Source organism: Cariama cristata, unplaced genomic scaffold, assembly GCF_000690535.1.
Source record: "Cariama cristata isolate BGI_N322 unplaced genomic scaffold, ASM69053v1 scaffold422, whole genome shotgun sequence".
Lineage (NCBI taxonomy): Eukaryota > Metazoa > Chordata > Aves > Cariamiformes > Cariamidae > Cariama > Cariama cristata.
The window spans coordinates 42935-60277 of NW_009602984.1; the positions used below are offsets into that span (position 1 = coordinate 42935).

A 17343-nucleotide genomic window follows, 5' to 3' on the forward strand; every position below is an offset into this window, starting at 1 on the left:
CTGCAAACCTAAGGATTCCCCTCACTCCCTTCTACCCATCAGTCATGCCTGTAGATAATTCACTACATATTTCAGATTAATAATTCTACTAATTCTGGGAAAGGGAAGACATGCTGAGACAAGATCATAATTTACTTAATTCTAGCAACTTCAGAGGCATCTAAAGACTGCTAAGTTAGCAATAAAAAAAAGAAAAAAAAAATCAAAACACAAAAAACCCCACTATAAAACAACAACAACAAAAAGCAGGCATCCTTTCCAAATCTGTGTTGTTTCAGGATAATCATTACTATCCTTGTCAGGATCAGCTAAGGGTTTCTCTGCATTAGCTGGTGCTCAGGACAATAATACTAGCATTTGTGTATAAACTCACTAGCAGATGTAGAAATCTTCTTAACAACTCATCATACCCACAACAGGCTAAAAAAGTTACTTGTTCCCAAAGAAGCTACTGTATCAGCCCTAAATATCATTTGCAGAAATCAGGATCTGAAAAACTGAGGTACCTCTACCAGACTACACCCCAGAGAGGGTTTACTGGGTAGCTTGTGCAGAACCTTCCAGTGACAGGAGCTGGCTGGTGTCATGTCAGGTCTTCACTAAGCACCAACAAGGGGACCTCTGAATCATTTAAAGGTATTACTAGTCAGGATGAACAGACTCAGCAGACCTTCCTCTACATGTGCACCTAGCTAGGAAATGCAGGAGACTCTGTCTGCATTAGCACTATTAAAGTCCAAAACAGATACTAAGAAACCGTGACTGGTGTAAGCATGCTTGGTCCTGGCCCTAAAGAGATCCTATGTTTAGAGGTTACACTGGCAGAGTGCATCAAGGCTGGTCAGCAGACTAACAAAGATAAGCAGCAGGGTCTGCAAGAGGCTGGGAAGAAAAACTCCAGTTAGAACCTGGGGTAAGGGAAAGACAGGCTGACACTGATAGAAGATGATGATAAGGTGGAGATTGCACAGCTGAATTTAACATACACAGCTCATTTTTATTCTGGTTCTTATCTGCAGTGGAATAGAAAAGGGCAGGATCCAGATTATGAAATGCTTTAAAACAAGGTCAATACAGTTTTCTGATCCTTTCTGCCCTCCAACAGAGGATATTATAGTAGTTCTCCTCCCCTATATTTCTCTTTTCCTCTCAGGCTTCCCTCACATTAAGAGGTTTCCTTCTTAAACATAAGAACTATTGCAATCCTTAAGAACACTTCACCTTCATAACTTCTACCCATTATTTCCTTCTTTATCCTCAGCTGTTTTTCTTCTGAATTAACTTCGTCTCCAATAAAGGTCCTAACAATTATTTGAGCATGTAACCCACAGAGAAGCCCTGAACAATTAGAGCAAGTCTAAAGTTACTTTTTAAATAAGTCTTAATATCAAAGTGCTCATATGCCTACCAGAAACAATATTACTGCTGATAATCTTCCCTCCCAGCGTAGCCAGTGATTTTGGTACTACAGTAATGATGCTACCACTTGTAGTTTTCACATAAGTAGCGGCCCCTGGAGTTCCAGCCATCCGAGCCCCTATAGAGGGGCTAACCGTTGGCCGCGTATATGTTGCTTGAGTTCCTGTTTTAAAGAGACAACAAGGAAGTTCACTGTTACAACATGATCTTCTACTAGTATCTGTGGAAAAATAAGTTAACGTAGAAAAAAAGCATTAGATTTTATTCAAAGAGACCCTACATTGCAACTTATTACCACTCTTTACAATTCTCCTAGTACTTTTTAAACCCACAGAGCAAGTATATACCAACTTTAAATTAATGTAAGAATCTTCTGAAGTATTTTACCAAACGTTCCATGACCGCTGTATTTAATTCACATCCTTGTGCCCAAGATTTTAACTTTCAATAGGTGTTTAGATTCTGCCTGTATGTTTGCCACTTGCTCCCTTAGATGCCCAAGAGTTAGGCATCTGATGACACTACCAGAACTGATCCCTTCCTCTCGTGAAAGACATCCATACTCTCACTTCTCCTACGTGACAAATTGTTTATAAAGAACACCACCAATGACTGGTCTAAATATCACTCTAATAGAAAAATACAATTTACAAGGATAATGTAATTTTATGGATTTAGCATTTAGCAGTACAAAGGAACAAAAGACATGGTATAAATGCTGTTTTTTCAGAGCTACTCCTTCTCAGAATGGAAATAGAACTGAGCCCACAAAAGAAACTTGCTCAAAACGTTAATGAGTCAACAGCTACATCAACATTGTAATTCCATTCTGCTTGTACTGCTGCAGATAGTGCACTACAGACCTTAATTGCTAAAGATCACAGAGTAAAACAGTTTGTTGTAACAAGCAAGCCATGTGTGCCAATCCAAGAGAGCACAATACAGGTTTTACCAATTAAATGAAGAGTGAAACTGCTAGGTTCTTTTTTAACATGCTTAGGAATGTTTTTCTGAAGTACTTCAAAAGTTAAGAAAAGAATATTAACCATTAGTTTATGCTAATATTCCCAACTCGTGCTAAAAATTCAGAAAGTACAGTTTCCTGAAAACTAGGATAAAGCTGCCTTTCAACTTTTCCTCATACAGGTTTACAATCTGAACAGCCTGCATTATTTCTGATCTTAATCAATAAGAAAACACAAATACAATTAGATCCCCAGAAAAACACTGGGAGTTTAAAATTCAATTTACTGGCCTTTTTATAAATTCACTGCAGGACTATGAGCAAGTCACCTGTCCTTTAAAGTCCAAATATGTAAAATAGGAATGATGCTGACCTATCTGCTTTAGGTACCTAAAAAGTCAAATTAATGTAAATTATCTAATACAAGGTGCTACAGAAGTGCAAAGTACAGTGTAAGTTGCAAGAAAACTTCCTTTAAAATAAACCCAGTGTGGAAGGAACAAGCATATTTCTGTGTACCAATTCAAAAAGATCATAAGAGGAATTAAAAAAAATATCACCCAGTGCAAAAATCCTAAATCTAGAATAAATACCAACAGGATTGTGAATGTGATGTTGTGCTCACTGTTCACAAGACAGAAGTGCTTTTATTTACCCTAATAAACCATGTTTGATCACCTGTATGTCTGGGTTTACCCTCCCTTCCCTTCTCAGAGCCATAACTTACCAGTGGGAGTAGTGACCAGTTTAGTTGTCATGATAGTCCCATTACTGCTAACCACCATAATAGGTGAATTGCTACTGCTGGGCAAGGTCGCTGTAACTGGTTTGGGAAGGATTTTACTGGGCTGCACCTGTTGAGTGATTATTTTAACACCTAGGAAAGGAGAAAGGTCACTGTTAAAACACAGGCACGAAAAGTTACTTTCTGAAATGCTTTCTCAGACCAAGCCCTAGTGGGCAAGTAGCCTCACAAGGCTTCTATTCTGAGCCCATGTATTCTTGATCCTGAAAAGAATTTTTTTTTTTGGTTTGGGTTTTTTTGCTTGGTTTTTTTGTTTTACAGTAACAAGACAGTCATCATCTTTGCCTTTCATGTGCCTGTTTCAGTTCCTAGCTACTCCCACTGAGGTATGGGATTCCATTCCATCATTGATTTGTTGTTGTGATTTTTGACCTTTTCTGGTCCATGACTCAGAAAATAGAACATTTCCCAGGAACCAACAGGTTACAACCAATATTGAATTAGTTCATATACAATGAACCATCTAAAAGTGAAATAGTTCTTCATTTATTCAGTCTGTAAATTCTAATGTGTCTTAATTAGCCTAGTTGAATTTCATCTCTCTGAATAAATTAAAAAAAAAAGCTTTCTCCACAAAGAGCATTAGTGTGTGTAAGGAAGCAACTGTGACACTGGCTAGGGGAGGCTGCTTTTAAGTAAACTGCTCTCTCTCCTCTTGATTTATTGGTTATCTTGAAGCCACAAAGGAACTGGGCTGAAACAAGCTCTGAGTACAATCAGCAAGAACAAAGGATGAGGACAGCTTAGTACAGCAAGGATTCTGCTTTCTCTCTCTCAATTTGTAGAATGGGATCTCTGCAAGATTAACTTCTTGCAAACCAGGAGATTCATGTCATCTGTTCAAAAGTATATCAAGGACACTTGTAACTTATGTTCTGTTCCATGATGAGTGAAATGTATTGCATTGTGTTGGTCAAATGCCATGCAACACCCAGCCTGATTTAATCCCAGGTAAATGTAGGTACTTCTATTTGTACACAAGTATTTCTAGGTGATCAATTTTGTACACTCAGGATGTAAAACATCCTCTGGAGTTATTTTCTTCTATGTTGACTATAAAAGCAGTATGGAGCAAATAAGCTCCAAAATTAAATAATGAGCTTAGGAAAGAGAAACTGAAGCCATTGCATCAACCAGACACAAAACTGGATAAAAAGAAAAGTCTCTGTGAAAACTGATTCACATCTTCCAGAAAGGATAGGTATAAGATGGTATTTCCAAAGCAACTTTTAACTAAAAAGCACATTGAGCCTAAACCCATGGTAGAAGGCAAGGGGTGAAGCTCTTATTGATCAAATATTATTCAGTGACTGAAGGATGGAGGCCTCTCATCTGTCTTCATTAGAAAAAGTATCTACTTAGGCAATGGTCCTATAATCCAAAAGGAAGTTTATCAAAGGACAGGAGTAGGGCTGTTCATTTTTAGATTCTATGGTCTATTTTAATTCTTTGATCTAAATAGTATGAATATAAAAAAATTATTTTACTGACATGATTAATACAAAATATGGACATAAAAATACTTTGCACTTTCATAGCACTTCTTCCTTTAAAATGAGATAACTTTTCAAGCAGTATTTCTTTACTACGTCTTACGGAGATAAGAACTCTATTCTACAGTAGAGTAAAGCCAAGATAGAAAGATTACATGACTTGCCCAAAGTCAACTGAATGAATCAATGTTACAAAAAAAATCCAGTCCAACTTCCAGTCTTAGATCTAATTGTATTTGTTTTGACAAGTACCTCAAAAGTAGGTTTTGATTTCTGGACCCAAGAAAAGAATTAAAACATGGATTAACTTCTTTTTCCAGTTGATACAGTTGAACAGCTCTTGGATCTTCAGAAAACTGGTGTCTTCCAGGTTGACAGTCACGTTACTTTTGAAGATACTTACATACCTTTCAATCTCTAAAGATAAAACATTTATTCCTAAAGCATGGTCTGTAATACCTGAACCAAACAAGAAGAGTGACAGAACCAAATTCTTCAATTAATGTCAGCTGAAAACATGAAGACATCCTTCATTATCTACTTATATCCAGGTTTAACGCCAAGTCCTGCACTCCAGTAATTATGCCTTAATGATAGCTCCCCATGCACATTTTGGGACAGAATTGTGCCCTACTTTCTTGAGTTGTGGTTAGACCTCACCAATCAGCAATAAGACCCAAGATTAACTCCAACTACCTGATTCCTGTTTGATCTGAATGGTGGGCTTGATGCCAGGCGGCAACTGAGATTGCTGTGGCTGCTGTTGAGCTACAGAAGACTGCACCAGTTGTTGCTGTTGCTGCTGCTGTTGTTGTTGCTGTGGTTGCTGTTGCTGTTGTTGCTGCTGCTGCTGTTGGGCCTGTTGTATTTGGTGAAGCTGCTGTTTGGGGGACTGCTGATGCTGTTTGGGAAACTGTGCTAAGATCTGAGTTGGATTCCCAACCAAACCTTTTGGGGAAGGTAGTCTGGTAGAGGCAACTTTTATTGCCGATGTAGACACACCTGTGGAAGAGTAAATGGTTTAAGATTGAACAGTGTAATATGAAAGAAAAAAATTACAATTTCGAAATAATTTTGCATTTAAACTATCTTTACTACTAAAAAATGCATACATAGACACAAGGAAAAAAGCTCCCACATAGCTCTGTTCAGAGGCAAGGGAGCTTTATACAGATTTTCAGTGTGGCACGGCAGCTAATGGAAAGACCACAACCTCAGTCTACTTCCTGCACCTTTTGTAGTACAAATAATTCACAAATCTTTTCAAAGTCTGATCTTCAAGCTTCAAGAAAACAAAATGTTTATAGGGAAAATCATGACTACAAGAAGATAGGGATATGAGGATGTCAAACATCAAACCCATCAACATTAGAAGGGAGTATCTGTTAGCGAGCACAATGTTATTTTAAAGAATTAATCAAGCAATGGTATGTAATTTAGAAAACTGTGGAAAACACATTTTTTTTGTGCTGATAGGTTAGGTGATCTTACAAGTAATAAAGTGATTAAAACAAGCCTGCAGTAAGATGGAAAGATTTATTTGGGAACTGTGTCTTAATACTTATTTCTGTCGTTCCCTTACATAGTTGTCACAGTATTTACAGCAAAATTTGGCTTCACCTATAATTCTAAACTGCATATCCGTAAGCACAAAAAAAGACAAAGTCTGTGGCCTTATGAAGGCAGTTTTTAAACAAGCCCCAGTTGTAGCGGAAAACAGAAAGAAAATCTCCTCTCTTATTTCTCTACATTTACAGGTGGCAGTGATAATGACAGAAATCATAATAAACTACAATTCTGGCAATCTAAATAAGCAACTCTTTTTTACACTGCATCATCTAAGATGGTTTCTCCATTTCCTTGGTCAGCTGTTTTCATTCATGAATTTAACTCTCTTCACATTTGAAGTGATTATCAGTTTATGTCACAAAATGTTTCACCAGCATTTTCTGCAATGACACTGGTAGTCTCGGGGGAAAAAAAAAAAAACTGTTAAGAGATAGTCCACCAAATGTATTTTAGAACTATAGCCTCTTCCATGATGAAACCCAACTAAAAAACCACAGTTCAAACAATATGAAATTCTGCTGTAACCCCTTGTGCTCTGCACATCACTATCTTCAAAATACTGCCTCAGCCTTGACTTGGTTGCCCAATTTTTTGTGGAACAGAAGAAGAATGGAAAATACGGACCAGGAAAAATATGGCACTTGTCATTGTCAGGCATAGTATTTTTCAAGTGCTGCTCACCGAGGCCCTTTCATTCATCCACAGCTTCCCTTCCAAATGTTAGCTAGTGGCTGTGGAGCTGAAACAGTGAAGCTAGCATACAGAGTTGGAATTAGAAATCAGAAACCTAGGAATTTTAATCCAGGCCCACTCAGGTCTTAATTTCTAAGGACTTGAAAAGTGACATGCTGATAAAATACACAGATAAAAACATGTAAATACTTTTCTACTTTTCAGAATTGTCATCAGATTAGTTACCACAAGAAATATTCTAAAGACTGTGCATGTCAAGCATAAGTTGTATATATTTGATGCTAACTTTGCACATTTTTGTAAATCAGGCTTTAAGAGAAGCAATTATCTTCAAATATTGGAAACATCCATTTTCCATGCATCAGATAGAGTTCTTAAAGCCAGTCATTTTGAGGCTACAGTGTTTTAATGCTGCAAGTAAAGTGTTTTAAAAACAAAAAGCTATGCCACACCATCTCACCACATTCCCTTTGAAAAGAGGATCTACACATTAAATGTTGAAGTAAAGAGGAAAAGAGTTCAACAAGAACTTTTGCAGAGTCTCTTGGATTAGTTTCATCAGTAGACTTCTTTGACATCTCCTGTGCTTTACTCATGATATGTAAACACGAAGTGCATCTTCCCTATGTTATTCTCAATACAAAGTCCAATTCATCAGTGAAAGAGCTTTTATAAATACAATGTTATTGCCATACCTTGTGCTACTGTTGACATAACGACTGACGGCGTTGATGATACTACAGCAGTCACAGCAATAGTATTTGCAGTACAGGTGGGAGTGGAACAGCTACTGCTGCTGGTGCTACTGACCAAAGAGGACTGAGAAGCGGTTATAACCACTGGTTGCTTTTGAGTAGTTGAGGCAATGACTGACGTTGGGACAAGTTTCGTAACTGCTGCATAGTTGTGGGACTTTGAAAGGATGTTGGGTACAAAAGTTGAGCTTGGAGAGGTGGTTACTATTATCACCTGAAAAAAGAAAAAGAACAAGAAATTCATTTGTTCTTTGCATTTATTTAAAAACTTAACATTTCAGTAATACATTTCAGTAATGGAATATCTCTACGTGTATTTAGTTTCAGGGATACATGTTTATTAAGACCATTTAAGAGTGTCATAATCACATTTGGTGGCAACAAAAATTTTCAATTAGTTTGAAGAAGTGGTGATAAATATTTCCGCAAAATTACAAGGGCTTTTTTTCAGGAAAATAATTACAATCTAATTAAAGTAGAATTATCTCATGTCTGAAGGCAAATAGGAACGAACTGCTTGGCTTCATTAAACTGGGCCAGGAAGCGTGAAGCCCATTTTAAACGGAACTGAAGGAATTTCCAGCAAGTTTTAAACACCATTCTCCCAAACCTTGCACACACATCAAGAAATGGCAATGAGAGAATAGATTTTTTTTCCTCTTTAACAATTAACGAGCAGTTGCTGAGTCAGGAATGGGACGTATTTTTGATCCACAAGGCTGTAAACAGTATTTCATTTGTGAAAAAACTGGTTTAGGTTTGAAACAATTTCTGCTTTAATTGGTGCTCTCAATAACAAGAAATTCTTTCTTATCTGTCTGAAAAACATTTGTCTAAAGAGAATAAACATTACCCCTAGTGCAAGTTACAATTACAACACCATGAATCTGATCTGACATAGAAAAACATAGACTTCATTATAACATTGGAAGAGGTCTGTTCTTATGCAACTGACCTAGAAACTCAGCATTTCTTAAGTATTGAATATGGGGACTGTTTACATAAAGAGATTCCTTTTATTCTGCTTATAGGTACTTCTTTGTACTCACAAACACACAGTTAAAACAGAAACACACAGCACAGAAATACAACATATTTTCAGTTAACCATGCAAGAGTATTGAGAAATTGTTTTAATAATGCAATTCTCCCAATAAAAATTTCATTTATTAAAACCTTGGAAATTAAAACTTATTCATGATTTGATGTAACAAAAGCAGATAGAAAAAAAGGTACAGAAGGAGCAAAGAAAACCTGTGTCAGCTCAAATCAAGTGTCTTACACTACTACCCAAAGACTACTGAAACCTTGCCCAATAGAGAAAAGAAATAATATGATAATGGCACCAGAAATAGACTTACGTGACAGATCAAGCAGTAAGAGATTAAGAATTTAACCAAAAAAAAAGATAACCACATGGATGCAATAAAAGCAGCAAATTTCACCACCATGGCTGCCTCAGCCCTAGCATTTAGTTTTATGGTCCCCAGTGCTTAGCTAAGCCTTTAAGATCTTGATCTGAGGAAAACCAAAACCTTACTACCTCCATGAGCTACAGTAGGTTGACCACAACCGACCAATGCCTCAAAAGACAAGGTTTTCACATCTGCTGCTCTACCACTTTATTGCATTCTCCAGGGAGAATGTTTCTCTGTATTCCTCTTATTTTTGCCTTCTGCCTAACCTTGATTTAATCAAAACACCCTCGTGAAACTGCACTTAGGCTACAACCATGCAGACGAGCTGAACACAACACAGCTTGATTCTGGTATGAGGCTTGCAGGTAAAAAGACCCTATGATGTGCCTCTGGAGTTTTATCTTGTTTCTTAAATAGTCAGTTAACACTAGAAATACTTCCTAAGTGTCTGAATTTTAGGGCCAGCTCCATTCCACCTAGGATAACTAATTTAGGCATATAGTCAAAGGACAACTTGCAGTTAAAAAAGGTAGATTATTCACATTGAACTTCCTATATAATCCGCAGCGCAACACAGCAAGTTCAGCATCTCAAGTAAGTAAGTACGGATATGTAGGATGAATCTGGGCATAATCACAACTCCTGAAGACCATTGTTCTTCATTCAAAGACAAAGATAAAACCATCAGTCCAAGATTATCCCTTAGTAACACTTTTATTTAATCATGCAAGGAAAAAAGCTTGTAAAGCATTATAGTTTAACAATGATTGCTGTCCTGTGACTAAGCAGGCTTGGGTCTCTATTTCTTCTTTCAAAATTAACACAGTAGAACAGATTTTAGTGATCTTCATGTATAAAGTATATACAGAAAACAGAATTTTTGGGAAAAAATTTAAAAGTATTAAAGCTCAAATCACAACAACTATATTTTTGAGATACTATTTTCTCATGTATGTTGAAATGACTGAAGTAACCTCAGCATGGGTACCAAAACTGCATCACATCTTTTACAGTAGAAAGACTGCCTGATTTAAAAAAAACAAAACAAAACAACAATAATAAAAAAACCCAAGCAAGTTGGTTTTTTGTTGATTTTAACTGTTATGGTCAAAGCTGATTCCTAACACATTGAAATTAGTCCTGTCAGCTCTATTTTGAGAGACATCAAAACCTAGCCCCTGAAGAAATAAAGGCATTAACTGCCAGAAGCTTCACTAGCTAGATTCTTTCTGTGTCCCAAACAGAGGACTTTATTACAAGAGAATCTAGAAATTGGAGCTGTGACATTATTAGTTGTTCCACAAATCTTCCTCCAACCTACTAAAATGTCAAAACAATTCAGAAAGCTGGCATGCAGAAATCAAGAATTTCACTCATATCCAACAGCACTTGTTTAAAATAGTACATTTCCAATTTGCGTGTAACAAGTCTGACATTTAATTTAAAACTACTAAAAGGGATTTCTCCCACCAAAATGATCCAGTTACATATTCTGGCATATCTAAATCCAACAAGAGAGGGCAGTGTGACAAGTTCAGACACAAACACTACTATGGCTCCCTAATGAAACAAGCGATGATTTTCCTATCATTTTAGATTAGTAAGAGAATCAAATAATACTATGCAAAGCAAACTCTAACATTTCCATGTCAGAACAAGTAGAGGCACGACTGCAGAAAAGACCCTTTCAACAGCCGATTTTCTTCCTTTTGGAGATTTAATATACTCCATCTTTAACTGCCATGATATATAGCACTCATACTTAATACAACACTACAGACATTTAAGGCAAAAAAAATTCTTCCTGCACAAAAGATGAGCCTAACAAGAGCAACAAGATGGGTAGGTTAAGCCTTATACTAGCTGTGGATTTGCTGCATTGAATGCAGGACATTTGATGGTTTATGCTCACTCACGAATTTCCATACATGTATTCAGAGATGAAATTTGATTAAGGACACTGTTAAAGAACAGTGAATCAAATCAAAGCATCAAAGAGGTCTGAAGTGGGAAAAGGCCAGAAAGCAAGATCTTTATTGCACATTGCTTCAGTTAACCTTCCCTGGTTTTAAAGTTTTCAAAAACTGGGACATGGGAACTCTGTTAATCCAAAGAGTCATAAAAGAATTAAGGTGACTAATAGAACAAAAACTGTGTGAAGGTTTCAGCTCAACAGTCAAACTCTCACAGTTGGAAAAAAATGCTTGTTGGTGGCCAGCCTACCATCAGACTGTTGGTATCAAGGCCAAATTAATTTCACAGACCACCCCCCGCCCCAAGTCTGCCTTAATTAATAACTGTACCAAGAATGAACTTGGTTTGAGCCATTAATTTTTTACATCTTAAGAACAAAAAAGCAGACATATCTGAAATGCTTCCTAAAGCATGGGAAAATAGTCATGCCATAGATGAGGCATGCAAAAATCTGAATCCAATACAAAATTTCAACACAGAAAACCTTTTCCACAGACTGCATTCTGGTGAAAGCTGGGCACACTCAGCTGAAATAATGCAACTGATTTTGACCACTGTAACACTGTTAATGTAGAATGAGAAATGACACACTAGTACTGAAAGGAAAATAAAACCCCCCACTCTTTGATCAGCTCCAAGAATAAGCTTTATAGACCCCAAAAAACTAGTCTCTAGACAAAAGGCTTGGCAAGGGAAAGTCCATGCCACCTGTCCTGGAATTCTACTACTGCAAAGAATAATTATAAATAAGGAAAATAGAAATAAGAAAGATTACCTTTGACCAATAGTTGTTACCATCTGAAGGCTGTTCAGTGGCCTATGTGATCCAGTTCTCAGTGGACTAGTGTCCATATCACAAAACCCAACACCACAAATGGTACTAACTGGCAACCTTGTTGGCAGTCTCACCAGAGAGGCCAAGAATTGAATGAGCATGGAGACTGAATCCCCTCTCATCCCTAGAAGTGGTCCCTTCAGGTCAGGGTTGAGGCACATTGGTGGGGCAGTCTGGGGGAAGCTTGCACTCCCGCTGCCTGTGCTGTACCTGTTCTGTGGATAAAAAGAGGGCTTCAGTCTCCACGGCTGTCAATCCAGGTCCTTTCACACACAGGTGAACTAAATTCATACAAGAGTTCGGTTTTCTCTTTGTTCGTTTTAAAGAGGGATTACCTTACCCCAAGCACAATCCTTAAAAAACAGCTAGACAGTTCACAGAAAGGAGGAGTCAAACATCACATCTCATTCATTGATAAAAGCAGAATAAAGTAACATTTGGCAGCTTCCCCCACATACCTTCTGTGTTGTCGTGTTTGTTGTCTGTGTTGAGGGCTTAGTGAAGGTTATTTTCACAGGCGACATGTGTGGTGGTAAGGAGTTGGCAATGCTCTGCATTATATTACTCATCTTGGGGCTGCCACTTACAGGCACTGTGATAGTTTTAGTGACAGGAGTCACTGCCTTCGGGACTTCTTTCAGGAGAACAGGGGAAGAGCTAGAAGAATTTGTTCGGCGTCTTTTGCGGGGCTTTTCATCATCATCTGAGCAGCTGACACCTGGAAAAGAAGTACTTTTTCTAAATTATATTTTCCCTATCTGCAGCTCTCAATGCTTTCTAAAACACTACAAACTTGCTGAGTCTTATACCCACTTTCAAATAAGACCAAACCAAATGGAGGATAAATTACATCTTACGGTCACAACTAACCTGTATCACACCACAGACGGTCTTAGTCCTTGATACAGACCACACTTACAGCACCATAAAGCAAAGAAACAAAACCCCCAAAAATCCAAGCTACTCATTTACTGGGTTACTTCATGCAGTTTAAGAGATTAAAAGAATTTAAGAGCCAGTACAGGGATTTCATTCTGTCTCCAGCAGTTTGACTAATGGGACTACACACACAAGAGGGTTGGGATAACGTCATGCACATTTCAGTTTAAAACTTTACACTACACTGTTGTTGTTGCTGGTTTTGTTTACAGCAACCAGACTACTGAAGTTTATCTTCCTGTAGTCTTCTCTGATTTCAGCCTTTGTACCTACTTTCATGCCAGGTTTATCATTACAGTACCCTTCTTCCTTTTACCTCAACACAGCATCTCAAGAGCTTTTTTTTTTTTTTTTAAAATGACATACTTTAACTGTGAAGGTCAAACCCCACTTTTATCAGCTTCTGCCTTGCTTGGTGCGTTTTATGCAACAGATATAAAATGGCACCTAACACACAATCGTGACAAACAAAAGAGGTCAGGCCTCAAAGGAGTTCATTCTTCCTCAGTCATCTACTGCACACATAGAAAAACATTTGCTGCAATATTCAGCTGAGTAAAGGATAACAGTGTGATCAATAGATCTTAAATCCATATGAAACTTTCCAAAGTATGCAACAGGCTCATAAATTGGTGTACATTACAGAAATACACAGTTTAATAACCTTGAAAATCTCTTACAGCTATTGGGTAGCATTTATGTTTACCATTAGACAGTGTTAAACAATTTTAAAAAACAGAGATAAGCCAAAAAGAGGCAACCCCCCCTACGGAGAACAAGACTGAAGATCTTCTGTATGCTTGGGGCTTAAAGAAAAAAAATGCTGTCATGGCAAAAAGCAGTCTTGCTGGTAACCCAAGCAAACTTGGTTGGCAGTCAATCTCTAATTAGGGTCAAGATCTAATTATGGTCAATCTCTAATTAAAATTACTAAATATTCTGGCATTCAAAAAGTGAAGACGCAGGAACTAACATGGACAAGAAAGTACCCAGCAGCACAGCAAGTGACTTCTGAAAAATGAGATCCTCTCTTAGTACGAGTACCAGCTCATTTGCAGGTACACTTCAGAAGGCTGATGGTTGTATCCACACAAAGACGGGAAACTGAACTAGGGAAGAGAAGCAAAGGCTCTATTTTAAGTTTACTTTGAACTCCAAAAAATAGTTTTAGCTGGCTGCAGCAGTACAGATGAAGCATGGATCTACGAGTCCGGATTTCAAAGCTCTAATCAACAATTTACTTTATGGCCTTGAACAAGCCTAGCGGTGATTTCCATCTATAAAGCAGAGATTTAGTTACAGGACTTTAAGGTCTATTATGAACAGGCTTTTAAGTACGACTGTGAGTGCGCTATGCAAACTTATAACTGTGCGGTCACCAATCACATTGAAAATGTGGAGGGATTTCAGAATCTCAGAACCCATTTGAATTAAAAATCCACATGCGGCTAGGATGTTAGGACACACCTGTTATTTTGGTGGGTGACCAAGAAATACTGGAAGAAGCTATTTAATTGTGGTCCTCATCCACATTAAAAAAAAAAACAACACAGAAATAAGAACGTAAGATTAAACTAGCAGAAAATTATTTTATGTTAAGTACAGTTCATTTCATCTCCTGTTTTCATTGCTGGGGTTCTGCAAGAACATTATTCCTATCATTTCATGTTAGCAACTGCATTTGCACAAAGTTTTCCACAAGCGTTTAGCTAAAAGGTAATACAGCTCGACTATAACTCACGCTTGACAAGCAAGGAAGCAGAGGCACGGAGAGGTTAATGGCTCAATCAGACTGTGACTTGGATGAGGTCACACAACAGATCAGTGGCAAAGTCACAACTATAACTCAGGCCTCCCAGGTTTGCTTTTAAGCAGGTTTGTTAAAACTAACGTGACTGATATAATACATTTTGAAAGACACTCGTTTCCTTAAAAAATGAAGAAAGTGAAGTGTGGAAAAAATGAAATCTACGGATGGACAGAATAAAAATGAGAACCTTTCATCCCTCTATCGTGTGTCTAGACTGGTTTTACACTCATTACCATGTAATAATTCAAGAGAGGTCTAAATTAAATTTTTAAGAGGTTAAGAACATCTTCCCCTGAATCTTTAAACTAAAGCTGAGTGATTAGTGCATTAAATCAGAAAAATGAAAAATCTTAATGTATTGGGTTCCGTGGGTTGATACAGCCCTTAAACACGGTGGTTTGCGGGTAACATTGTATTTATGTACAATGTGACATATCTGACTATCTAGAAGTTTATACAAACATGTACAAATAGCATAAAGATTAAAATAATTTTTGAAATATTAAAGGTATCCCCAGCAAGCATAAAAATAGCACTTATCAACTTCATTCTTATTCTTTATTTGTCACCTGCATTTTGACAGACATCAAATAAGGACAGAAGGAAACATTTGTAATTATTAGTTAATAAAACTACCTCTGATGAGCTGGGCAAACATATGAGGACATATTCTGCTTTTAGAACTAGCTGATTTAATGGCCAAAGAAAGAAGGGGGGTGGTGACACAAGAAAAAAAAGACTGTTTCTAGACATTATGCCCTGGCTTTACAAATTTAAATACATGAAGATGGGTATCTGGTAGGATTTCGTACAGACTTTTCACAGTTGCCCACGAATGCAAGCCTCACTAAGATCTGCTTCCAAACAAATCACAAAATGGCCAGAGATAGTTAATATAAGCATATAAATGCTTGCCAAACTACCGTATTCTAAAAAAGGCTAGGTCAACTGTGAAAGTAGAAAGGAGGGACCCTTCCTAACTCAAGTGACTAGTATGCATTATTTAAGCAGAACGAAGACATTAAGTCCTCTGCAGAAGCAACCAGCAGAGCCACCTTAAAGACAAGTTCTGAACAAGCTGGATTAAAAATCCACTGATATACAGCAATTCCTATATTTTATTTTCAAAATACTTTCTGCTCTTGTTGTCCTTGCCATTACTGCTCCCTGCAGCATTTTACAGCAAGAGGATTTATCCTGAACACAATTTCTCTAAAAAAGGGAAGCAATAAATTCATTCTTTAGACTAAACAAAGGCATAAAGGCATTAAATGACTTGCCCAAGGTCAGAGTGTTTAACTCAGCCCATGCTTCAGCCACAAGGCTGTCCCTTTCTTTCCCTTTTGTTAATCAGTTGCTAGTATCACTTACTTTTGACGTAAACAGTACTTCCACTTGGCAAGACGACTACATTGGAGGCTGGACTGGCAGGTCTGGGGGACTTCACTGTTGCTACACTGCCACTTGGAACAGGGGTAGATGTTGGGGTTGAAGTGGTACTTGTGTAGGAATAGCAAACCACCACTGAAGAGGAGAAAAGACACCTTCCATATAACTGAAGTGCAGAATCCCATTATTCTATCACTATTTTAACAACTGAAATGGAAGCCAAAGACTTATTGGGTCATTATCCACATCTTTGCCTCTGCAATCCTGTTACTGTTGAATACTCCCCAGGCTGACCTACACATGGTCATGGAATTAACGGCCTTCAAAGACAACGCAGAAATTTAACCTCCCCTCCTCCCGTCCCCAGAAATGTGTGCTGCTGAATCTGAATTTTTTATTTGTATTGATCTGATGTTTGACTTCACAATTTGGTATTTTTCATTTTAGCATTAATTCAGTATTTCGATCTTTTTGCTTTTCTGTAAATGACCATATCTAGACTGGTAACTGATAGAAAATAGCTAGTGACTCTCCTTAACAGTACATCAGTTGATGAAACCAAAATATTTCTTCAGGAATGAACAATTGATTCTGCTAATCATCTTTTTTTAACTGTTGCTTATCAGTAATAGAACAATGATCCAGTATTTCTCTCAAAACTAGAATACAACAGCCTGTTTCAAGTGTTACACATTCTCCAGTTGCATGAAGCATAATTCAAGCCTATTTAGCCAAGCTAGATGGAATGTGTACTAGCATTATTTAAAAAAATCATAGGGAAAGCAGAAAGCAATCTTTTAACTTGGTATGTTTAAGTAAAAAAAAAAAATAAAAGAAGAAAGAAAAAAAAATTTTCTTGACTTTTGGTAAAACCTACTTACATTCTTAAAGTAAAGTGTTCTGAAACATCTTTCATCACTTACAGAACTTTACAAAATCTTAAGTCGTTGGTCCAAGTTTTTATAGTTTACAGAGCTTAACAAGTTAAGCGTGATTTTTCCCCTCATTTCCTGGCAATCTGTTTTAATTTCAGTTCCTAGTGTACTCACTAATACAAAGCTGTCATTTATGCTGCAAAGGCATCTTAAAAAAAAAAAAACAAACCAGATTTTTTTTACATATTTCTATGAATACTGTTTAATAAGAAAGATTCAGGTAAGAAAAAATCTAGCACTTAAAATCTAAGATAACAATTTCTACTGCGACATTATTTTTATATTCCCATAGATTGCAGTAGAATCCCGGCTTTCTCTCACCTTCTTTGTTTCCAGTTTCAGCAGG

General features: G+C 37.3%; 1 protein-coding gene across 1 annotated transcript in view; it reads right to left on the reverse strand.

Moving 5' to 3' along the window:
• Positions 1-17343, reverse strand: part of LOC104157569 (chromosome unknown open reading frame, human C11orf30) — a 37910-nt gene that overhangs the window by 13766 nt on the left and 6801 nt on the right. Inside the window, exons 6-13 of the mRNA XM_009694962.1 lie at positions 17319-17339; positions 16045-16197; positions 12383-12642; positions 7639-7912; positions 5541-5683; positions 5378-5483; positions 3111-3260; positions 1409-1582 (exon numbers count right to left, since the gene is read on the reverse strand). Coding sequence (XP_009693264.1) covers positions 1409-1582; positions 3111-3260; positions 5378-5483; positions 5541-5683; positions 7639-7912; positions 12383-12642; positions 16045-16197; positions 17319-17339 — 1281 coding nt within the window. The remainder of the gene's footprint in view (positions 1-1408; positions 1583-3110; positions 3261-5377; positions 5484-5540; positions 5684-7638; positions 7913-12382; positions 12643-16044; positions 16198-17318; positions 17340-17343) is intronic.